This window comes from Ananas comosus, linkage group 5 (genome assembly GCF_001540865.1).
Source record: "Ananas comosus cultivar F153 linkage group 5, ASM154086v1, whole genome shotgun sequence".
Lineage (NCBI taxonomy): Eukaryota > Viridiplantae > Streptophyta > Magnoliopsida > Poales > Bromeliaceae > Ananas > Ananas comosus.
The window spans coordinates 5122075-5147628 of NC_033625.1; the positions used below are offsets into that span (position 1 = coordinate 5122075).

General features: G+C 36.1%; 3 protein-coding genes across 6 annotated transcripts; all 3 read left to right on the forward strand.

Moving 5' to 3' along the window:
• LOC109710412 (probable E3 ubiquitin-protein ligase ARI7) lies at positions 3371 to 14817 on the forward strand. Of its 2 annotated transcripts, none has more exons than XM_020232953.1 (15): positions 3371 to 3759; positions 6096 to 6217; positions 6679 to 6796; positions 6941 to 7031; positions 7666 to 7838; positions 8134 to 8238; positions 8333 to 8421; positions 9837 to 9944; positions 10250 to 10340; positions 10430 to 10519; positions 10947 to 10994; positions 12033 to 12104; positions 12187 to 12286; positions 13095 to 13150; positions 14185 to 14350. In XM_020232953.1, the coding sequence occupies exons 1-15, from the start codon at positions 3589 to 3591 to the stop codon at positions 14203 to 14205; spliced, it is 1455 nt and encodes a 484-aa protein (XP_020088542.1). In that variant the 5' UTR covers positions 3371 to 3588; the 3' UTR covers positions 14206 to 14350. The 2 variants fall into 2 exon arrangements, with proteins under 2 accessions (XP_020088542.1, XP_020088541.1); XM_020232952.1 differs by having other exon boundaries at positions 3373 to 3759; positions 13095 to 13230; positions 14185 to 14817.
• LOC109711012 (histidine protein methyltransferase 1 homolog) lies at positions 17118 to 21152 on the forward strand. 3 transcript variants are annotated; one of them, XM_020233877.1, is made up of 9 exons: positions 17119 to 17284; positions 17357 to 17442; positions 17786 to 17988; positions 18222 to 18284; positions 18400 to 18466; positions 18533 to 18633; positions 19399 to 19443; positions 19912 to 20376; positions 20739 to 21152. In XM_020233877.1, the coding sequence occupies exons 3-9, from the start codon at positions 17854 to 17856 to the stop codon at positions 20907 to 20909; spliced, it is 1047 nt and encodes a 348-aa protein (XP_020089466.1). In that variant the 5' UTR covers positions 17119 to 17284; positions 17357 to 17442; positions 17786 to 17853; the 3' UTR covers positions 20910 to 21152. The 3 variants fall into 3 exon arrangements, with proteins under 3 accessions (XP_020089467.1, XP_020089466.1, XP_020089465.1); XM_020233878.1 differs by lacking the exon at positions 17357 to 17442 and having other exon boundaries at positions 17118 to 17284; XM_020233876.1 differs by having other exon boundaries at positions 17119 to 17442.
• On the forward strand, positions 21695 to 25489 carry LOC109710992 (protein farnesyltransferase/geranylgeranyltransferase type-1 subunit alpha). Its single transcript, XM_020233847.1, has 5 exons — positions 21695 to 22061; positions 23220 to 23329; positions 23831 to 23951; positions 24491 to 24586; positions 24867 to 25489. Exons 1-5 carry the CDS (start codon positions 21810 to 21812, stop codon positions 25299 to 25301), a joined length of 1014 nt encoding a protein of 337 aa, XP_020089436.1. The 5' UTR covers positions 21695 to 21809; the 3' UTR covers positions 25302 to 25489.

Genomic DNA, 25554 nt, shown 5'->3' on the forward strand with positions numbered 1-25554 from the left:
GCAAGTAATTTTAAATAGAAATAAGATTACTTCCCTAATAACTGTATATTTTTTCTTTCCTACTAATCTCACCACTTCATATATTCATAAATAAACTTATCAATTATATGCAACCAAACAAAAAAGTTATACTACAATACTTTCTGATCCATCCAAGTTAATAAGATGTATATAATTATAATTATTATATTTTTAACTGCATGCATTTCTAATTTTATTATATTTATAATTACGTCGAATCAAATGATTCCTTAATGTAGAGGGTATCAACCTCTAAATCTGTTAGTTCCTTAATATTTAAGGCAAAAATGAACAAAAACTTATCTCAAGTATTACACATTTGGGTTTGACTATCTAATATTTTAAGAGATTTATTTTACTGTCAGATGTTTTAATTTATTTGATTTGACCCAATTAGTAGCATTTTAACTTCAAAACTTAAATGAATCGTTCATCTTTACATGATTAGTATCTTTTTATGCAATTATAAATTTATTAAATTAAATAACTAGCTTAAATTTTATATTTAAAAAGTTGTCAAATCACTTAAATCAAATACGTTAAAAAGTTAGACAGTAAAATTAAAATTTTAAAAGATTAGATAGTCGAATCAAAATAGTCTACAATTCAGATAAATCTTAAATATTTTTATCCATTCTTAACCATTAGATCTCTATCCGATAAACAATACGTCTTATAATAAAATTGGGCAAGTATACTGTTGATAGTATATGAATAATATTTGTTATTAATTTTTCCATGCATATTCATGTTGTGCCATCTCTTATTTGTTTTTATAGACACGTGACTAATTTATTTATTTATTTATTTGCATTTTTTTTAGTCAGTTAAATTAAAACATTTATTTATTTATCAAGGTTTGGACATTTGTAAGGACTTTTTTTCGAAAATAACCCTGTAAAATTTTGTATTTGCCAAACTAACCCTGTAAAATTTTTATTTGTGAAACTAATCCTTCTTTCGTCACGTGGGCGCCACGTCAGGAATTTTTCAAAAAGACAGTGAATCATTCACCGTTTTTGTAATTTTTGTTGTAAAAGCTGTGAATGGGGCGGTGAACCATTCACCGCCTTAAGAAGGCGGTGAGTGCAAAATTTTTCTTTCCGTCCTTTTCCCTTTCCGCCCTCTCAAGTCCGCCGTTTCTATGCCCTCGAAAAGACGGGGAACGATTCACCGTCTTATCAAGGACATTATATTATGGATTGAGAAAGATTTGCGCAGAGTAGGGATTTATACTAAAGACGGTGAATGGTTCACCGCCTTATGAAGACGGTGAACCATTCACCGCCTTCACAACAAATATCAAAGACGGTGAACGATTCACCGTCTTTTTGAGGAATCCCTGACGTGGCGCCCACGTGGCGAGAAGAGGGTTAGTTTTACAAATAAAAATTTTACAGGATTAGTTTGGCAAATACGAAATTTCACAGGGTTATTTTCGAAAAAAATCCTCTTGTAACGCTGTTTAGTTCTAGTCCGTACGCCATCACTCTCAAATTCGAGAACCGTCCTTTTGAAAAAAAAGAAGGCCAATCGACATGAACTACTTATCATTGAAATTTGTCGTATTATTTTATAAAAATAATTAAGTAGTAAAATTTCTCCAAATTATGTTGAGAAAATTATTATTGTATCTAATAAAACTTTTAATTTTTTTTACTTTATCTGATTAATTTTTTTTTAAAAAAAAAACTTCAAATACCACCTTGTAACTACGCACCTTCTCACTTTAGTATCATATAATTTAAAATGTATCAAGTCAATACCCTGTGGTTTCATTTTTTCTTTTCGTCAGCTCCTCCGTTAATATTTCATTAAATTATATACAAAAAACTTCAGATACCTCACATATAGTTTATCGAATATTCACTTTAGTACCTTTTAGTTTTAACTTTGTCACTGATTTAACAAAAAAATAAAATAAAATGGATAATAAAAAAAGAAAAATAAAATCACAGAATATTAAATTAATATATTTTAAACTATAAAATACTAAATTGAGAAAGTACGAATCTATAGGAGTGATATTTTAAGTTTTTTCCAAAAAATCAAGGGAAAACNAAAAGAGAAAAATAAAATCACAGAATATTAAATTAATATATTTTAAACTATAAAATACTAAATTGAGAAAGTACGAAACTATAGGAGTGATATTTTAAGTTTTTTCCAAAAAATCAAGGGAAAACTTCAAATACCCTCATTGTGGTTCCACTTTTTCTCACTTTAGTACAATATGGTTTAAAATGTATCAAGTTAGTATCATGTGGTTTAAAGTGTATCAAGTTAGTACCCTATGATTTCGCACTTTATCACTTTAGTATCCTGCGGTTTCGCACTTTATCACTTTAGGATCCTGTGGTTTAAAAACCACAAGGTACTAACTTGATACAAAAATAAAACCTCAGGATATTAATTTGATGCACTTTAAATCACAGGATACTAAAGTGATAAAGTGAGAAACTATAGGATACTAACTTGATACATTTTAAATTATAGAGTACTAAAATAAAAAAGTGCAAAACCACAGGAAGATTTTTTGAAGTTTTTACCCGAATTTGAATTAAACAACTCTGGGGCCTTAAACAAGCCAAGTTGTACAGTTGTACTACCTAACCCCGTCTGATAATTTCACCCCATAATTTCCGGTGACGCGCTCCTACTCCCACCGAACAGCTGAACCCCAGAACGTATATTACTCCAAAATTCGTGTGAAAATATCAAATCGAATTACTTTTTCTCCAACTCGTACGCTTTCGTATAACTCTTTCCGCCTACCCTTTTCCCCACTATTATTATTACACACACATGACTAATAAATTAATTAAATTATTATTTTGTATATAATAATATAAAAAATAAAAATGTGCATAATTTATCTAAATCAGTAACTATGAATAACTAGTTTTTTTAATTTTAATTATAATGTTCAATTTTTTTGATCTATTTAATATTTTAATACATAAATTAATTTTATATCTTAATAAATTTGTAGTTGTGAGAGTCCAATTAAGTGTTCTAAGTAAATTCGTAATGATAATAAAATACGATAACGAAAAAAAAAAAAAAAAAAAAAATCCTANTAATTAAATTATTATTTTGTATATAATAATATAAAAAATAAAAATGTGCATAATTTATCTAAATCAGTAACTATGAATAACTAGTTTTTTTAATTTTAATTATAATGTTCAATTTTTTTGATCTATTTAATATTTTAATACATAAATTAATTTTATATCTTAATAAATTTGTAGTTGTGAGAGTCCAATTAAGTGTTAAAAAAAAATCCTAGTTGATACCGACTCTATAAATCAACCTCTGCGTCTTCATTATTTACTTTCTCTCTCTCTCTCCCTCTCTCTCTCTCTCTCTCTCTCTCTCGCCATCGAATTCGATCGTTCGCATCCCCTTTTACACCCCTCAGATGGAATCAAAACCCTAATTCCGATCAATCTCGCGATATCTCCGGCGAATCCTATCCGGTAGGCCGCAGCTCCGCCCCGTCGAGGCGGCGATCGCCGGTTCTAGGGTTTCTGTCTGTGGGGGCGGAGGGATTTGGGGTGGTGGATGGAGTCGGAGGAGGACATGCATGATGCGAACGATTGGGAGTCGGTGGGTGAGGATTTGTACAGCGATTATGGTGAGGAGGGGAGCGAGGTGTACGTGGAGGAAGGAGACGATTTCTTCTGTAATAGTAACTTCGATGATTCCAAGGACGTGATGGTCGTGAGGGAGAAGGTAGAGAATTTCACGAGAAAGATGTCCTTTTTGTTTTCCTCCCGTTAATCGATAGGAAACTAAGTTTGATTGTGTCGTTTAAGAATTATTGCAGTTTGTGGTAATGGGTAGGTGTTTTAATACGTGGCTTTTGAGCCTGTTGTTTAGGATTAGTGGGTAAATTGGTGATTCAAGTGTTTCGATTAGTTGTGAGGTGGGAAAGCAATTAACTTTCTTGTGTTGCGCAGTTCGTTTGCATACTTCACTTCTCCAAATTTGTGCGCTCCGGAGACTGAATTGCACTGGTGTTACTTAAATTTTTGTTATGACTCTTTAATATACGCTTTCGGGTCTCTTAATTTATAGAAGTGTGTCATTATAACTTTACATGTGAACCGTTGTTTGTGTTGCTCTAAAAATCGATCTAGTTGAAGCGGTCTAGGAATTGTCATAACACGCTTGCTCATGGCATGGAGGAAAACGAGGGCGAAGCATGCCATGTGCACTGACTGAAAAAGTAGTAGAAGAGACCACAGAATAATATACAGGAATATTAACCATAAAATACCGGATGTAGGAATCGACTCAGGACCTTGTAGAACGGAGGGAGCGTAGGACTGGCTCTGATATCATGTTACCAATAAAATTGATCTGGTAGGAAATAACCTAGGATTCGTCTTAACAATGAGTGTAACTTAAAGGAAATTCTAGCACAACGACCATGTAGTTGAGTGTCATAATTGAGTTTTTCTATAGTTCACCTCTCCAACTGCTGTGTTAGTGCGACTAATGGAAATATCCACATGACTGCCATGTATGATACATTTGGCATATCTCTGCAGCCACACTCATGACTCGTGTCATGTCTCTTGAAAGAAAGGATGGTTCTTAAACAAACTATTTTCCTTCAGTTCTTACGTTTTGGTATCGAATTGTTGCTAAAATTTTGGAAGAAAAGGAATATGGCAAGCCGAAGGGATACCACGTAGTTGCAAGTGTTTCACATATTCAGTATTTGACCTTTTCATTATTTCTACTACTGAGAAGATGAATTATAATGAAAATCTTATATATGCTTACAGAGTTGAGTGCTTAAATCTATAGGTTAGGGACTCGGGAAAGGCATCTGGGAGCTAACAATCAGTTTAACCCATTGTAGTAGTTCTAAAATTTTGTTTGTCTGATATGGTTGATTACAAGTTACATTTTGAAACACTATTCTCTAGTCCAAGGATTTAAGTGCCGTGGCACGGGATCGTGCCAGAACTTGCCGGCACGATACGACACGGTGCGTGCCGAGCAGCGCCGATGCGTGCCGGTCAAAAAAATTCTTGTGTGCCGACACATAATAGCATGAAATATTTATTTTCTTTAGTAACAAAATATTCTAACTATTTATTATGTCTTTTTATCACATCTTTTGAACTTTATTAAGGAAATTATTTACTAATTTAAAGAATAGAGGGTTTTGAGCTGTCCCATCGGCACGGGGTCTGTATCGTGCCGATATCTTGTTGGCACGGTACAGTACGGTGGATATGGCCCTTCCCGACGGGCACTTAAAACCTTGCTCTAGTCATCTAAGTTTGCCCTAAATCCTGTCTGGTATTTCCAAGATCAACTTGGATTTTATGTAAGTAGTTAGGCATGCCAAAAATATAAATTTTCTTTTCTTGAATTACCGAAACTGAAGACAGAATTAAGGTAATCTTGTTGAATGCTTATATCTATGACTTTCCTTAAAATATATTGAGATCTTACTATCATCAGTAGTAAAGATTCTTATTTCATTATAGTGGTATGCAAGCTTGGATTTTGCTTTCATTATGGTGGCATGCAAGCTCAGGTTTTGCTAATTGTTCCCGTAATGTTTTCCTTCCTTTTTGTGGTCCTTTTTAAAATTCATATGGCCAGAGCCTATGTAATGGGAATGAAGACTGATTTGAGTTGAATATTTATTAACATCTTGTTCTAAGCGGAGATCAGTCTAATCGCCATACAATGTTGTGAAACCAGTATCATGAGCATGAAAGTATGTCAGAAATTCATACAACCATCTTACTTCCTCTGCCTGATTCTTTTGTATCAATTACCAAGTTGATGCAAGAAACAGAACTTGGCTATACAAATGTTTTACGTACTAGTTTTGTTTTCTTCCAAGCAAATGACATCAATCTGCCCTCAATTCTTCCTTTCAAGAATGTTTAAGTTGATGTCATGAGGAAAACTGGTGAAAACAATTATATAAAGGTTATCTTTCTTTGTCTACAAATTAGTGTTTGTGACTTGTTTTGTCTTATTCTTGTATTGGCCACTTGTTTGATATTACTAACCCTGCCTGCTTGTAATTTCAACAGCCATTCACTGTTCTAAGTGAAGATGATATACGCCAACGGCAAGAGGAAGATATAAGTAAGACAGTTGCAATACTTTCTATTTCGAAAGCTGAAGCATTTATCCTTCTTCGTCACTTCAAGTGGTTAGTCTAATTTTTAATTGTGAAATCTCTGGTAGTTGTCTATTTTAAGTTTATTTGACATTCAGTGCTTTGTGATGCCTGCACTACCGCACTAGACTTACCTGTGCACTACCAATCATAATATTTATGATGAAGTTTTTAAATTTTTAATTAAGTGCATGATATTACATAATGCTGGCAGAAATGCTGGCACGTAGCATGGTATTATAGGCATGCTATTATAATGAGATTCAAAAACATGGTCATATTGGCATGAAAACCTCCTGGTTGACGGCATAAATTATTCTTTCAGTAACATGTACAAAGTCTACTAGGTCAGAATGTTTGTTGTTATGTTTTTCACTTTTCATCTAGAGCAGTATGTCTGTTCTTGAAGCTTGACCCATGTTCTAATTATTTCAAGTTGCTATAACTGCACCTTACATACTTGGGGTTAATTCTCTTTGTTTTGAGTAAAACAGGGATGAAAATAGGGTGAACGACGAATGGTTTGCAAATGAAGTTGCTGTTCGTAGAGCAATTGGCTTGTTGGAAAATCGAGTTGAAATTCCCAAATTAATGGAATTAAGTATTGATCATGTTAGTATAAGAACTCTTCTTACTGATGGTTTTCTGGTTATTAGATCTGCTTATACGCTTGATCCTTTTTTAGTTGTTTTTAGGTATTTATCTGTGCTCCTTTAATTTCCTGTTACTCATTGATCTTGTGATATCTCATGGTAGCTCACTTGCGGAATATGCTTTGAAACATATCCTCCCAATATGATGAGTGCTGCTGCTTGTGGCCACCGCTTTTGTGGTGCTTGTTGGCAAGGTTTGTTCTTTCCCATTATGTTAAACTTAAGTTGGTCTCTGCTGGGAGTTTCAACAATTTTTTCGATTGTGCGTTTATCCTGTTTTTTGAATGTTATTCCATTTTTATGTTTTCTCTATAGTAGCCTCTCAAGTTTCACTGAAGAAAATTTTCTAATTAGGCTTTGTTTACATGCCTTTGATATATATACATATACACACACATATACATACATCATAGAAGTGCCTCTTATAATTTATGTGATCTTTATAGTCTCTTCAAAGTGAATAGGAATATTACAGTACAACTGCAATACAAACCTCAACTACCACTGTCATCGTCACTCGTTAGACACCTCCACCACAACTTATCATTGCTGGCCTCTGACATATGCCGCCAGCTGCTGTCACAGTGCCACCATTGTTAAACCACCACCACAGACCAATCCAATTCAGTCCAATTCAGTCAAGTCCACCTAAGGCTATCCAATCATGTCCCAAATTTCAAATTTGTCCACTGTTCTTAGTTCTTGTATTAACTTTGGAGATGTGAATTTAATTTTGATTCAATGTATCTTCTTTGCTCTTGTTTATTTATCTCTAATAGAAATTACCACTTTCATGAATAAAGATTAATATCTGGTTCTCATTGGCAGGTTATATCGGTACATCTATCAGTAATGGTCCGGGGTGCTTGACATTGCGCTGCCCTGATCCATCTTGTTCGGCTGCCATTTTACAAGATATGATTAACTTCCTTGCCACAGATGAGGATAAAGAGAAGTATGCACGATTTTATTTTCGATCATATGTTGAAGATGGTAGAAAGGTAAACATACTTCTGTAAGATGCTTATATTGCTGAGTTATTGTACCCAAATTGTTGTGTATTCAACTTATTCCTTTATTAGAATACTTTTCTTAGCACACGAAGCTATAGTATTCTTAGTGTAACCTTCCACTTATTCATTTTATTGAATGTATGAACTTCAAAACTGGCATATGGTTATCTCTTGCAGCATTTGTATGTATTGTATAGTTTTTGACATACTGAAGGCTTTTCAGAAGTATAGAATCTTTTATTGTTGTGAGTAATGTATAAGTGTTTTCTTTTCTTTCCTGCAGATAAAATGGTGCCCTGCCCCAGGCTGTGATTTTGCTGTGGAATATTACAAAGGAAGTGCAAACTATGATGTTTCATGTAGTTGTTCATTCAGCTTTTGCTGGAATGTAAGAATTTCCTAATAATGAGTTGAACTTCTTTTATCAAGTGTGAATAATCTCTTTTGGAAAATTCTAACGTTTCAATATGAAAAGCATGCAGTGTACAGAGGAAGCCCACCGACCAGTGGACTGTAGTACTGTAGCAAAATGGATATTAAAGAATAGTGCGGAATCCGAGAATATGAATTGGTAGGTTTTATCAGACTCTGGTTGATTTCGTTCTTTTCTTTTCCTCTTTGGCTGTGTTTTATATATCTTTGTTGGATAGGTTTGTTGTTCTTTTAAGACCTTGGTTATTTCGAATAGGGATATGAACACAAAGGAGTCCTTTGATGCATTTCTAAGAGAAATATCATAATGTCACTCTATCTGGTTCTCGAAGTGAATTTAGGAGCTCAATAGAATTGGAGGATCAATAAGACCTTTCACAGGGATTTACAATGATTTCACACTTTTCCTTTCTGATTACTATGTATATTTAATTTATGTCGGTTGCTAAATCCTTGCAACTTTTTGCTTGTTTGTTTGTTTTATATGTATTTTTCTGAAGAATGAGTGAGTTGTGTGCAGTACTTTTAGGGTGGAAAACCAAAACTTTCTTTTCTAATAATTATTTAATTTCAGCTCTCTGTAGGTGAAGGTAGCTATTTAGTTATTTTATTCTGGTAAAAGATCTTGTTTGTAAATATTCTCTAAGTATGGATGCACTGCATCCTGTCTTATTTCTGGAACATCGAAGCATGAACAGCTTTCACTATCTTTTTTCCTTGAAATTTGACAATTTATCACTAAACTGGGAGTGAAATGCTAATTTTCGCCGTAGCAATTTCTTGAATTTTTAACAGCATTAAGACTTGAGTAATATTTGCTCTTGTAGTAGTAAGTTTAAGGCCACATGCATTTCAATTTATTCTCCTCTGATTAGTTGCTTTATGAAATTTCGAGTCCGGCTACTATACTCTTATGAGTATGATCGCCTTCGTACTCATAAATCGTTTTCGATGATAGAGCTTCCGAATTAACGATCCATACTGTTAAACATTTTTTAGATCATTTAAAACTTCTAGAAATCAAATTTCATAATTTTTTGACATTATTTACCTTACGATCAAAAACTCACAAAATTGACAATTTTTAATGGCCGGTATGGAATACTTGCTAGTTTAACGGTGCAAAAGAATCGGAATAGGTTGAAATTTTGATAGAAAATTCTATTCGCTACCTAAATAAAGATCAATAACTCCGATCTTAAATTGAAGGATCCGATCATCCTTTTTTAAGACGTCGTTCGATTTTGACCGTTCATTTTATGCCCACTTGATGGACTTTATTATGATTTCGAAAAATTACGAAATTTATTTTCTAAAAGTTTCAAATACTCTAGATCATATTTAACGAAGTGGATTGTCGATTCAGAAACTCCATCATAAAAAACAACTTATGAGTACGAAGGGTCCAATACTCATAAGAGTATAGTAGCCCTACTCATGAAATTTCCTTGTTTTCTGTAATTTTGTGTACTTGCAAATTTAATTTGTTTTCAGTTTGTTTCTTCAATCTCATAGAATTTTATTTTCTTCTAAACTTAATTGTTTAATTTTCAGGATATTGGCCAATTCGAAGCCATGTCCAAAGTGCAAGAGGCCAATAGAGAAAAACCAGGGTTGCATGCATATGACGTGCACTCCTCCCTGTAAATTTGAGTTTTGCTGGTATGATACACAATATAATTCTTGGGAATTAACTGAATGTTTTTCCTTCAATTATTTGGTTTTGGAAAACATGAAAAACTTCATGTTTTATGTATATACCTTTAAATAAAAAAAAAAAAGCAAACCAACTATTTCACATCAATTTCACTGCTAAAAAAATTAGAAGTAGATTTGTGATAAAGTGTACTTTCAAAGGGTACATATGAAGATTCAGATTTTACAGGGCCTTGTGTGATGATTTTGCAGTATATACATACATGCAACCTGAACTACTTTACACTGATATTCCTTTTACTGTTCCTTAGGTTATGCCTTGGAGTATGGTCAGAACATGGGGAGAGAACTGGTGGTTTTTATGCTTGTAATCGTTATGAATCGGCAAAGAAGGAAGGGGTGGTATGGTTTAATCCCCTGTTACTAATGTATTTGTTAAGCTTTCTCTTGAAAGAGATCTGTCATCCTCATTATTCTTTTTGTGTTTTTAGTATGATGAGGCAGAAAGGCGGAGAGAAATGGCGAAAAACTGCCTTGAGAGATATACACATTATTATGAAAGATGGGCATCAAATCAGACAGTATGTATATGACAACCATTTTTTTCACCAAACAATGTGAATTCTTCCCTCGTTTTGCATTTGCTTGAGCCAATCCCAGGCTGGGCTGTTTTCAGAAAATTAAACAGTACACCCGAGCTCGACCTGTAGTTTCTAGGGCATTTGTTTTGAAGCCTGGCATGGCCCAAAGGCCAAAGGCAGGCACGGCCCAGTGAACTGGGTCGGCTTGACTCAACCTTTAGAAAACCTTTGGCCGTGGCAATTAGGTCAGCCAGGTCAGGTCTTTTTGGCTTAAGCTTTCAGTCATAATCACTAAGATGTAACAATGCATAGGTCCTCCTCTAGCTAAAGTTTAGCTTACTGATAATAGCTTAGCCTTTTTTGCCTAGTCCATGTGATTATATTGTAGTAAGCACCAGATCTAAGACTTCGTTCTCCTTTACTGCAGTCAAGGCAGAAAGCATTTGCAGATCTGCAGAGCATGAGAAATGAAAAGGTATTCTCATTATGCTGTTGTATATTTCCTCACCTTTGTGTTGATGGTTTAGCTAAGAAGCTTCTGTATCGTTAGACTTGTCAATATGTTATTGTGTTGCCTGTCGAATTTGGGTTTAGTTAGTGTAGATGTTTATTTTTTGTTTCTTTATTTGTGTCTTTTAATCTCATTTACTTCCGTCTCGATTTGAGTTCATGGTAACAATTTTCTCTTGTTTCATATGCTTGTTTTTGGTTAAATATGAACCCTCCTTTGAACCAATAGGTTTTGATTCTTTATTCCAAATACGACTATGGCCTTTTTTTGAAATGCGCTGTCTAAATGCACAGGCTTTGCTGCTGTAAAGGGGGGGGGAGAAAATCCAAAATGCACTTTAAAGCTTTCCTCTTCCAATTATATAAAATACGAAGCATCCCAACTAGATGCTTCCCTGGTGGCAATTCCTACTACCATTTTATTGGGTATGGAGTCTGAACACTAAAAATCTTCAGTACTCCTAAAGCATCAAAGGAGCGCCTTTGGGAATCATCAAAGGGGAGTGCATATGGAAAATGCATTCCAAAACTAGGCCTCGACCATACATACTTGGATGTTCCTAGGCATCTGAATTGAGTGGTTTTATATAGTCATTTAGGGCTTGGCAAGAGCTCTTTTAGGTCATAGCTGATCATGCATCAGAGACAACCCTAACTCTTTTCCATATCTCACACTTGGGATCTGTTTGACAGCTCCCTGAAGCAGCGGTAATAGCTTCGACATTAACATATCTTCTACAGCTTTCATTCTAGCAAAACAAGTAGCTTCAAATTGGTACTTCTGCTAGGTTCAAAAGCTCATCATAGCTTCTCTCGTAGCAGAAGCTGTAGCCTATTTTTTCACCCAACACCTGGTTTCTAGGAGCTTCTACTTTCTGGAGTAGAGAAGCTTCAAGTAGAAGCCCGGTTAAAGAGGCACTTAAGGATTTTGCTCCTTGGGGAGTGTTCCCTTTGAAATGCGATGAAAACATGTCATTGGCTAATTATTTTTTATATGCTTCAGATTGCAAAGTTGAGAGAGATCATTAAAGAAGAGGAGTCCCAACTCAGTTTTGTTATTGATGCTTGGTCACAGGTTTGATATAATCATGTACTTTGTTATCCTTCCCTAAGTTTTTGGGATATTTGTAACTTGAAATTACCGTTTGATTTTGCAGATTGTAGAGTGCAGGCGGGTGTTGAAATGGACATATGCTTATGGTTATTACCTACCAGATCATGAACTTGCCAGGAAACATTTTTTTGAGTATCTTCAAGGTTCTTAATACTCTCCTTAATTCTTTGTTGACGACCTGTCTGGCGCGGCTGGAACTGTTGCAAAAGTGCTGCTTGAATGGAGCTTAGAAATATCATGTAGTTATTTTAGCACTAAGAATATCAGAAACTTGTCTTTTGTGGCTCCATCATAGAGTGTATTGCTGTTTGATCAAATGCAATTTTTGTTATTAGGGGAAGCACTATATTAAACTTCTCCCAACAGCTTCTCTTGGCAGCAGAAGCAGAAATTCCAATTTGAGCTTCTGCTTTGCGGCGGATTCTCAGGTTCAGACTTATGTCTGCTATAGAGTGTAGTGTTGTTTGACAAAATTCTATTTGAGCAGTACTTTCAAGGGGAAGAACTATTTTAACTCCCCTCCCACCACCCCAAAGAACAGCCCAACCAAAAGAAACCCAAACAGCTTTGTCTCTGAAGCAGAAGCTTCAAATTGGTGATTCTGCTTTTGCGGTGCGGAATCTTGGAAGCTTCAGACTTCTGTATATGCTAAGACTGCTATTAAAGTGTTTGCAGCTGAATACAGAAGAAAAGGCTAGGCTACATAAGCACTAAAATACCCTTAAAGCTTCCCTCCGCAGCGGAAGCGAAATCTCCAAATTGGTGTTTCTGCTTTTGTGGCCTAGAAGCTTGTTTCGGCTTCCTGCTACAGCAAAAGTTATAGATTGTTTGGTTTGCAACAGCTTTTTCTTGGAATGTTTCAGCTGCTTATCAAAAGCCAAGCAGTTGTCAGTGTGAGCTCATATTGTCATTAGTTGGAAGTTATTAAGCTTCTGAATAACTTTTTTATAGGCGAGGCTGAGTCCGGATTGGAGCGGCTTCATCAGTGTGCAGAGAAGGAACTCCAGGTTTTCTTTGATGCATTGCCCGATTCTCCTCCTACTAAAGAGTTCTGTGCTTTTAAAACAAAGCTTGCTGGTTTAACAGCGTAAGGACCGCCTAAACTTAAGTTATATACTCATAAAATGGTGAAACATTATCTGTTTGTGTATGCTGATCATTTAGAAGCACATAGGAATTTGAAAATTTGAACATCCTAGATAAAATTAAGGGGAACTTGAGTAGATTTCTTAAAGAAGAAAAAAGCGTGTATCTTCTAGTTGTTTTTAGAGGCTACTTTAGTTTCTCACGTAGAAACAACTACAAATTATTTTTCGTAGTCTCGAACAAAATCCACTAAACAACTGGAACAATTAGTGTGTTCACCGACCGCAAATATGTAGCTTAGCTTCAGGCACTTAAACATATTGAGTTCGAGCATATTCACTAGAAAAGCCAATGGTTTTTCCTTTCAAAAGCAGAGGTTGCAACTACTGACTCCATGGCCTTTGAAGCAATTAATTCATTGAATATTTTGGTGAACATGCTCTTTTTCTGGTAGTTGTTTGTTTGCCTTCTTTATTGAGTGTCCAATGTAGCAGATGAGTGAAATCGCTACAGCAAAGAACTTTCTTTGTATTGTTCATCTCATCCCTGTTGATCTTTTAATGATTTTTTTTTGTTATCCCCTATCAGATTTACTAGTTCAGTCTCTTTTAGAAATAATTGTTTGTATTGCCCTATGGGTCATCTATTGGCGTATGCAACTTTGTAGAATAGGGATCTTCATAGCCATCCTTTGAGAACTCAACCCTCTTACATATATAACCCTTTCAAAACTGAACTTTCCATAGATGGCCTTTGAAAACTAGTTTTCTACATACATACCACTTTATGGATCATTACAGCTAATTGAATACCAACTTCTATCTCAAATTGGCTGGCTTCTATTCAGGACTAGTGAAGGCCTTTATGGTTTAGGGTTTAGGGTTATGATATGGTTTCTTATTTTCTTCCCTACATATTGACTAATTCTTTTATTCCCTCCAAAAATACTTTGCAGTGTGACAAGAACCTACTTTGAGAACCTCGTTCAAGCCTTAGAAAACGGCCTGGAGGATGTGAGCTCGGCGAGCCAGGTAGCCGGGAGCTCTACCTCCAAGAGCCAAAGCACCAAAGGAAAAGCCGGGAAGAATAAGGCAGCTAAATTAGCCGTGCCCCAGATCAGCCCAGATGACTACTGGGCGTGCGACCGTTGCACCTTCAATAACCACCCCTCCGCCAAACGATGCGAGATGTGCTCGCACCACCAATAAGGCCCTAAGAAAGAGAAACTTCTCCCCCGTGTGGTGGTTTGGCGTCTACTCTTATGCGAGAGGAAGATGCTTTCACCGCGGATCGATTCGGACAACGATGCATTAAAGGTGTTGGCATATAGAATGTGGAATAAAAGATATAAGGTGTTTTACGTTGATTTCTTTTATACTCGTAGGGAGAAGATGAACAGGACCCATCATTCTATGTATATATATAACATGTATTTGGTGGATCTGTGCCTCATCTTGGTTTATTATTATTGTCTTTAGAGTGAGATGTGGGAATGTAGATGAAATTGTTTATAAAAGGACAGAGAGTGCAGTGCTAAAATACTATCAATCTATCAGTTCCAAGCTACAAATCTCCTATTCTTCTTTTTTTTCTCTTTTTATTTTATTATTTTAGGTAAAAATATATCCAATTTATTTGAACTACGAATCATTTTGATTTGATTATCTAGTATTTTAAAATTTTAATTTTATTACATAATATTTTTAAATTGTTTGATTTGAATCAGCCGATAATATTTTAATTTTAAAATTTGAATGTATCATTTATTTTTATAAATTTAGATATATTTATAAATTTATTAAAATAAATAATTAGCTTATATTTTGCAAGATTTATAGTTTAGATAATCTTTTGTAGGATTTTATCTTTATTTTATCTTTCTAAATTTTTTTCGTTACATGATTCCAAGGAATCGGCAGGAAACATTCTCAGCACTGAAATTGGATTTAATAATTGGAGAACACTTTTGTTTAACCAATTGCTCTCGGTTGATTGATGGGATCAGCTAAATTGATTTAATTTGGAAATTAATATCATGTCTAATCTCATTTGGAAAAACTGTTTTCTACCTAGTTTTTTTTTCAAAAATATTTATACTCTAGCCAAATAAATTAGAAGATAACACTCTTTTCCCCTTTCCGACCTACTAATATCCCTATTTAAAAATTAGTGTGTGCGCACGAAAAGAAAGAAAATCTACAATATCATACTTATATTATATTTATATCATCAGTAACAAATCAATCATATCTTTATTTTCAGAGAAAAACATAATAAAAATAATTTTCTATTAATCATGATCAGACTGATGAATTTAACTGGGACAATTTTATTGATTGAGAATGTTACGTCAGTAATATAATTAGTGCATTCTAAATTTTGTGGTGGGAAAGGAAGAGAGAGAGAGAGATAGAGAGAGAGAGATTCTATTAATTATGATCAGACTAATGAATTTAACTGGAACAATTTTATTGATTGAGAATGTTACGTCAGTAATATAATTAGTGCATTCTAAATTTTGTGGTGGGAAAGGAAGAGAGAGTGGTGGTGGGAGGGGCAGAGAGAGAGAGATTCTATTAATTATGATCTGATGAATTTAACTGGAATAATTTTATTGATTGAGAATGTTACGTTAGTAATATAATTAGTGCATTCTAAATTTTGTGGTGGGAAAGGAAGAGAGCGTGGTAGAGAGAGAGGGAGGGTGGCATTGAAGAGGAGAGAGAAAATAATTTCTCTTTACTAATTAACATATAAACTTAAGTAAATATTATTAAATTATATTTTTTTAATCTATCATTAATGAGGATATATATTAGATTTAGAACAAAAATTTGAAAAGAAGACTAAATTAAAAATATTCATTTTTCAATGAGATTAGACATGATATTAGTTTTTAATTTTGTGTAATCTTTTTTTGATTTGCATCAGCTATAAATGATAACCTTTATTTTATTATAATTATTATTTTAAAACTATTGATAATCGTCACTGCTTAAAAAATTTATATCTTATTTGTCAAGGTTAAAGCTTCAATCTGGTAAAAAAAAAAAAATTGATTAGATGAGCAAAAAAAAGGGCTTTTTTTGCAAATAGCCCCCTGATAAATTTTATTTGCAAAAATAGTCCCGTCTAAAAATTATTTGCAAAAATGGCCCTGCTTCCGCCACGCAAGCACCACGTCAGCGCCACGCGGGCGGGGCTGGGCCAGATGGTTAAGTTGAACACGGTGAACCATTCACCGTGTTCAATACAAAATTTTTGTATTGGACACGGTGAATGGTTCACCCTGTCCAATACAAATACCTAAAAAATGAGTAAGTTTGAGGTATTTGTATTAGACACGGTGAACCATTCACCGTGTCCAATTATTTGTATTGGACACGGTGAACCATTCACCGTGTCCAATACAAAAATTTTGTATTGAACACGGTGAATGGTTCACCATGTTCAACTTAACCATCTGGCCCAGCCCCGCCCGCGTGGCGCTGACGTGGCGCTTGCGTGGCGGAAGCAGGGCCATTTTTGCAAATAAATTTTTGACAGGGCCAATCTTAAAAAAAAAAATTATAAGGGGGCTATTTGCAAAAAAAGCCCCAAAAAAAAAAATAGAAGCCACAAAATACTCATTTCAATTTGCCGGGCCCAATAATTATCGTCATATCACATTGATATTTAAATTTAATTTAAATCAAAAGCACCATCATTTTTTTAAGTACTATTTTTTAAAAAAAAAAAAAAATTAAAGTAACCACCATACTTGATACCCCTCAATTTTATCATTTAATACCCCCGCATCATCCACACGGATTACATGAGAAATTTGCAGTTAACGCGTTGTACGAATTCAGCGGGGGGTAATAATTCGAAATGCCCCCTAAAATCTCCCGTTATTACAAAACCACCCCTCCTCGATTCCCGCGCAGTATTAGGCGGCGGCGCCGTTCCTCTTCGCTCGAGGCGCCCCCACTTTTCCGTTAATCTCGCAACGCTTCGACGGGGGTAATTTCGTAATTTCGCATCCGGCGAACAACGCGAGCATCCGAGGGGAGCAGGTGAGCTCCTTCTTCTTCTTCTTCTCCCCCATTTCTCACTCCCCTTTTGACTTAGAGCGGGGTTGGAATTAGGGTTAGGGTTAGGGTTTCTTCTGTTGGATCTTTCTGCTAGTTGGATCCGAAGCTTACGCCTTGACGGAAGAATCTCCGGCGATTTGGTAATCCCTCCGCTCAGATCTTCTCCTCGAGTACAATTTCTGTTTTTCGTACTTTCTAATGCTCTATTTTTTTTTTTTTGAACAATTTTGGTCCATTCGCGGATTTCTATGTGTAATTGCTGGTGCAAAGTTGCTTTTTGGGATTTTTTTTTTTTGTATTTCAATTAGTCTGATGTCTTGCTAATTTTGAATGCAGTGATTTGGATTTGTTCTAATTTTGGCTTCACTAGTTGATTCTTATTGGAATTTAGTTGGATTTTTAACCCTATTAGTTTTGATCCTGTACCTTTTGTTGTTATTGGTGTTGCATTTGTGATCTGTGTATTTACCATCGTTTTTGTAGTTATAAGTTTGAGGGAATTAGGTGGGTGCTTAGATTCTGATCCTCTAAAGAGTGATCAAAGGAAAACAATGCGAGCGCCGTCGCTCCTTTCGCAATGCTTGCCCGGATTATTACCCCACGACAAGGCGAGCCATTGTGTTAACGTAGTCTCTGAAAAGGATCTTCATCTCCCTTCACCTGCGGTCGAGATTATTCCATCAAAGGTATCCTCTTGCTCACTGTGTTCTGTATCTAATTGCATTTTGAACGGCGCGTCGATTTATATGTTTGGTTTGGTACCTGTTAAGGAATATGGATAAATGCTTATATAACACTGGATTATTAGCCTGCATTGTGTATTAAACACATAAGACCATAAGGGGGGTTTCTAATTTTCTGTGAAAATAGTTTTCTCCTTTCCAGTAATTTGACCAATACCTTACCCTGTTTTTTATAGAATGCTCACCCCTATAAATATGCTGGAGAGAATGTGGAAATGCAAGGCCTCAACATCTTCAAGGTATTATTTTCACTTGAACTACTGTTACCATTCTGCAGTTTAAAAAAGTGTTACCAATTTATCGTTGTGCCGTTTATCCATTTTGATAGCTTTGTATATTTGGTATGTTTGTCAGGGAAGAGTTAGTGTGGCTGATATTGTTGGGTTGTCGAAATCAGATGCAATGACCTCAAAAGCCGAAGGTGAGTTCAGCAATTGCAATAATTAATCGCAGAACATGTATATTTCTTAACTTTAGTTCATTGTAGGGCCACTGAAATCCTGGGAGAGTTCAATCGATCTCGTAAATGTTCTTAAGAATGAAATACGCGATGGGCTATTGAGCTTTAGAGGAAAGCGTATTCTAGAGGTACTTCAATATGGCAACTTTCAATTTCTTTTCCTTTTCCAGTGGTTTTGACATTACAATCATTTATTGAAGCAAGATTATGCTCTGTTGGATCACTTCTGCAGTGAATTCCTCACTATTTATTACAATTAGCTGTGGATTCAGGATTTTCTTTTTTTTATTCGATATAGACTGGTGAAATTTTCACGGTGTGGTGATGTTACCTTCATAAATTTTCCAGTGTTTAAGCTCAAAATACTGCTAGATTGTGTAGAAGGTTAATCATTCGTGGCATGTTATCAGGGTAATTTATTTGCTTTTACTGTGTGAAGCTCACTTGAGTCAGCACTGCACTTCTTAATGTCTTTATTTGTGACATATGGAAGGATAGAAAATTTGGAGACTCCCATAGTTGTAATCATCAATTTCATTCTTAGTGTATCGCTTGTTGATTTCTTGATTTCTCATGTAACAATCAGGCTTATAAATCAATAACACATCAAAGAAAGAGAGATTAAAAATAGTTTATGATCTCGCCTTTAACACCTGTAATATTTGTAACTGTGAAGGCCTGTAGAACTTCCATTTTTTGTTCATTAAGGACGAAGTTACTCTCTTGACTTGTTTGGATCCTGTTGAACAAATCTATAACACTGCTGAAGATAATTCAATTTTATTATTCAATCACACTGCTGGTGATATTCTCTATTGTAAATGAATCGAATAGTGTTTCATTGTTTTGGCAACTGGCAATAACTTTTTCTTCTTTTTTTTTTTTTGATGCAGCTTGGTTGTGGCTATGGTCTTCCTGGGATTTTTGCTTGCCTAAAGGTACCTGCATACTTATTGACTAAAAGACTACAGTTTTATTTCTAGAAGCAGTAGAATGTGTTACGCTCTAGTAGGATGCATGGGCTAATTACTCCTCGGTTGCAACATCTTTTATTGTTGTTTAGTGTACATATTTATGCACATAACCTTGCAAAATCTTTTCATATGCACCCTTCGAAAACTTAATATCTCATATATATTCCCTTCTATTTTCAAGATTCCCCTCTTTATAAAACTCTTTCTAATACAAAATCGACTTCCCTCATGTACTTGATGACTACCCAACTTAAGGGTATTTTTGCAAGAAATTACACTTTCAAGTGGTATGTATATAAATAAGTCAGACTATACAGTGGTATATATGTATGTAAAAGCAATTTTAGTTTTTATCATTATTCTCCAAGTACGATGCTTTCTTTTTGTCTCGCCATTACTTGCATATAATTTTGTCTTCAAACCTTTCCCAAGGGTGCTTCCACGGTCCATTTTCAAGACCCAAACGCCGAAACAATAAGATGCAAAACCATCCCCAATGTTCTCGCAAATCTCGAGCAGGCTAGAGAAAGGCAGAGCCACCAACCGGAGAGCCCCCTCACCCCATCTCGCCAACAACTGCCCCATGACATCCATTTCTACGCAGGGGAGTGGGAGGAGCTCCACACGGTGCTCTCAGTAGTTCAAAAGGACAGTTTTGATGTAGGGATGGGTCTTGGATTTTCCGAAGACGATCTCATGGATGGGTATAGCAGTCAGGACGGAAGCATTGTTGGCCACGAAACTTCTTCTAGAAGATCAAGGAAGCTCAGCGGGAGTCGTGCATGGGAGAGAGGGCACGAGGGGGATGTAGGAGATGGTGGGTATGACATTGTTTTGATTAATGAGATCCCTTACTTGTCGGGTGCTCTTCAAAATCTTTATGCACTCATAAAGAAGGTTAGTCTTCTGATACCACTGCGCCGCACCCATTTTATTTTCCTTATTTCTACACTTTGATGACCTTCTTGGACTTGAGAATTTCCATTTGGGCTTTTTCCCGCAATGCATATACTCTCGTAAATATGCAGAATAGTGCAGTAAATACCGTTCTATTAGTCAAATCTTTACTGAAATCGCACTTGTGCAGAAGATATAACTAGACCAAACAAACATCTTAGATGCATAACCATTGCAAGTGAAAGAAAACCACTTCTTTTTGCTGTAAAACTTCGAAACGCAGTTCCCCTTCATTCATATTGACTTGTGTATTCAAATCTGTTTTTTTCTTTTCTTCTTAATGTAGTTTCTCATTCTTGCAGTGCTTGCGACCACCGTATGGGGTGCTGTATTTGGCTGCGAAAAAGCACTACGGTGGTTCCAACAGCGGAGCACGGCAACTGAAAGCCCTGGTAGACGAAGAAGGCACGTTCGGCGCTCATCTCGTCTCCGAACTGGCTGACAGGGAAATCTGGAAGTTCTTCTTCAAGTAAAGCTGCAAAATTGGCCGAGCCAAGAGAGAACAGATAAAGATCGTTTTGGTCACTGCTTTGTTTCGAATTATTATGTATATAAAGCATCAATTTGTACTCTTTCTTCTTTCTTTCGTTTCAGTAATAATGTTATGGACCACAGATTCGGTGAATAATTTCATTTTTCGTCAAATGTTTATGCGTACGCTGAGGTATCAGTTTGTGTTTAAATTACACTGCAGGATAGACTATTTTGAGTTCAAATTCAAAAGGGGCCTTGAACCTTAATTTTTTCCATTTGAGTTTAAATTCAAAATTGAATTTAACTTATCAATTTGATTTTTAGTTTTTTGTGCAGGCTAATTGGGTCGTTGCAGTTGGAAAATTTTCGCTTTGGCTCGCAATCTTGTAACTTTTACAGTTTGATTCATAGCATCTAGTTGCTAATTTAGTCAAAATTCTAAGAGCTCAAATGAAAATCATAGCATCAACCCCAAATTGTGTCTACTACATCAGTATCAAAATTAATAATTTATGAAATAATTTTATTCAATCTTGTATTTGTTATAACTAATTTTATCTGTTAATTTATTTTTATAAAGTTTTACAGTATTGAATTTAATTTTAAAATTTTGGGTCTGCAGGAGGAATAATTAATGCTATTGTAATAATTTTATAAAATTTTTTTTGGGGGGTAATTTAGCCAAGTAAAAACTAGCAGATAAATGGACTAAATTGCAAATATGGAACCCTCGGGGACCAAGATGAAAACTTGACTAACTCCTCTCGTTCGCATCTCCAAAAGCGCTCACCAATTTCTTTCTCTCTTTCTCTCTCTCTCCACCACCACCTCCGCCACCCCCACTCCCCCCTCTCATCAAAAACCCTAGATCGATCCGTCCTTTTCTCCCCGATCCCCCGATGTCGTCATCTTCCTCCTCCGACGACGAGCTTGGCGGCGCCCGGATCCCGATCGGGCAGCGGCCGGAGTGGTCGGACGTGCGGCCGGTGCCCCAGGACGAGGGGCCGCGCCCGGTGGTGGCGATCGCCTACTCCGGCGAGTTCCGCGAGACCATGGACTACTTCCGCGCGGTTTACCTCGCCGGGGAGCGGAGCCCCCGCGCCCTCGACCTCACCGGAGAAGCCATCGAGATGAATCCCGGGAACTACACTGTATAACCCTTACCCCTCCCCGCATCGATCCCTTTTTTTTTTCTCACTCTTATGTGTATTTTGATTCGTTTTCGAGCTCAAATTAGTGAGGAAACGGGAATTTTAGGTTTTTTATGGAAGCAATGGGTTTTGCTCGGAGTCTAGTGGAGGATAAGTCGAGCTTGCTTCTGAGCTGTGATAGTATATGACCTGATTGGAATCCTCAGCTTCAAATTTTTTTAGTTAGATTTTAGCAGAATTTGATTAGGATTTCATGGAAAGATTTTATTTTTATGAACATTGAAGTTATCCACTTGAGCACTCCGTGCCTTGTTAGAGAGTTGCTACATATCCCTCGGTTACGTTTAGGCATGCTTTTTAGAGACTTAAATGTCATGCTTAGGTATTTCACATTTGACATATTGGACTATAAATTTGATCTGAGAAATTCTTTCCCCTTTTGCCTTTGTAGGTTGATTTTGTTTTCACAGTAAATGAAAACTTCATGCTTGGTTTTGCCTGGTTATTTATGGGGATAGTTCGCATGATTATTTCAATTTAGGAAGCAATATGAGGTTACATTTGATGCTGGGGAGAACTTACTTTTATCTCTAGGATATCCTGCTAATGGTAAAACTAAGTAATAACTAGGAATCAAGAAAGGGATAGTACAATTCTCGGGTTGGCTAGAAATTCCTGGACTAACCAATATTAATCAGTTTTACCAAGACGATCCTCATAAAGTTTTTTCCACAGTGCTGCAGATGGCTGAATAAAAGGGATGGTTGGAATTATTAGTTTGTCATCGCTGACCAAAATCTGCTACTTGAGTCTATTCTCTTTTATAGTCTTTTTTAATTTCTATGTATGCATAGATAGGAGAGTTTTTTGGGAGGAAAGAGTTTTGGAAATTGTAGATAAGGATGCTTCTTTTCTTCTTCTTTTTTTCTGTAGTAAAGAGTTTTAGTCCTAAATGAAATCTAGGTTTAAGTTTGTAAGTACTCATTTATAGTTTCGAATGAATTCAAATTGAATATAACTTAGCCATCTATCTTAGTCCCTGCTGTGGCTAATGTTATTGTTTTCCGCTCATAACTTTTCATTCAACTTCCATGTACTGTTGTATGATATGAATATCTATTATTGGCATCATTAATCTGTGCTTGTTAATTTCCTTAGATATGGCATTTCAGACGACTTGTACTTGAGGCGCTGAATGTTGATCTTCTTAAAGAAAGGGAATTTGTTGATCATACTGCTTCACATAATTCAAAAAATTATCAGATCTGGTGAGTTGATTTATACCTATTCGGTTTGGCTTTTGGGTCCTTTTCTCTACTCTAAAAGGTAGAAAACAGACATTTGCAAAGGAAGAAGGGAAAAAAAAATGTCTAGAGGTTCTTCTTGCATGGGGAAAAATGAAACAAGTTGCTGGGCCCCAAAAGACAGAGCTCCAAATTATTTCTGCTGCTTCTGGCTTGGTAGAAAATTATTGGAGCTTCTCTAAAACCTCTATTTAAACAATTCTTTGCGGGCCATGTGGCCGCACTAGCCTTGAATGCTGCATCATTTGGGAATATGCATTTTAGTACGGCAGACTTCTTTTCCACATTTCAATAGGCATAATTTTTCTTTTTCTTTTATTTTCTAGTCACTGACTAGATTGAAGATCCATCACTGTTTCATTGGATGTTTATACCCCCGTGTTTGTTTGCAAGGGAACAGCTAAATATCTGTTGTTATGGAATTCTTAGAATCTCTTCATTTATTGATATTTGAACATCATGTAGGCATCATAGGCGGTGGCTTGCAGAGAAATTGGGGCCGGAGGCTGCGAACAGAGAGCATGAATTTACAAGGAGTGTACTTGCTCTAGATGCAAAAAATTACCATGCCTGGTCTCACAGGCAGGTTTGTTTCACGTCCCTCACCTTAAACGGTCCTAATTGAAATTAACGACGTTTGTGTAGTAACTATATTTTTCAGTTAAACTTCCATGAAACTGGTTAATTAGTTGATGCCTGTTCGGCCTGGTATTTCAAATAACTTCTGTTCGCCAGGAGCAGAAGCTTCCCATTTGGTTGATTAGAAGTTGTTGTGGTAAGCGTTTGGTCCCTAAAACTGAACCTCCAATTTGAAGCTTCTGTTATGTTGCAGTGAGAAACTGTAGAGTTCATAAAATAATTCTAATGGTTTTTCTTTGAACTGCTCTACTCAAACAACACATTTTTGGAAGCTCTTCGCAGATCAAACAGGCCATTGAACTTGAACCTATCTCCTTGTCCTTTATATTTTTCGTTTTAACCAAATAGCGTTGTTTCATCCAGTTATTATGCTTTTATTCTTGATGTATTGAGTGCGATAGAATAATCTGTTCTCTGGTATTAGTCAATGACCCTTCTGTGGTTGACATAAAAATGTAAAACATAATATATCATTCTTTGGTGCAGTGGGTTCTTCAGGCATTGGGTGGATGGGAAAATGAGCTTGACTACTGCCACCAACTTCTTGAAGACGACATTTTCAATAATTCAGCTTGGAATCAGGTATGTGACTAGCGGAGCATAGTTTTTTAAATGTTTACTCCTACTTCCTGAGGTAGCGTCGTCGAAACTGGAGGCAAAGAACCATAGGAAACGTAGTCCTAGTTCGGGCATGCGTTCTGTAAAACCAAACTATTTTGATGCTTTAGAGCTTGAAAATTTTCCGAAAACACTTTAGAGCTCTGCTACTCCCTACATTTGAAATGGCCCATAGTTAAGGGGGGTCTCCATACATATTCACCTTTTATATGCATATCTTATTGATCTGAAAATTGTTTTGCAGCGATACTTTGTGATCACAAAATCTCCACTCCTGGGGGGCCTCCAAGCCATGCGAGATTCAGAAGTTGACTACACAATCGAAGCGATCTTAGCAAACCCGCAAAATGAGAGTCCGTGGAGATATCTACGCGGCTTATACAAGGGCGAGACCAACTTGTTATTGAACGATAACCGCCTCACTGATTTATGTTTGAAAGTTCTAAAAACCGACTGCAGCCGCGTGCTTGCTTTGAGCCTTCTCTTGGATCTCCTTTGCAATGGTCTCCAGCCTTCTGAAGAACTCAAGGAGGTGGTTGAATCTATGAGGCACGATAGATCGGAGCCCTCGAATGCGAATCTAGCGGCTGTTATTTGCTCTATCTTAGAGGCGATGGATCCAATGCGACTAAACTACTGGGCATGGCGCAGAAGCAATCTTCCGTCTGAGATTTGTTGACTGTTTTAGTTTCGATTTTAACATAGCCTTCTTGTACTTCATTAACTATCATGCATCAACTAGTGTAGTGACCCGCGCGATACGGCGGGTAGATATTAATATAATCAATTATATGTGTTTATCCTTCTCCACCTAAAATATTATTATATCATGTCATATTTGATAATCAATTCTGTGATTTCTATTTATTTGACCTGATTTTGCCACAATGTTGGGTGCAATTTGGCTCGGGTTAGGAGATAATAGCTTGTGT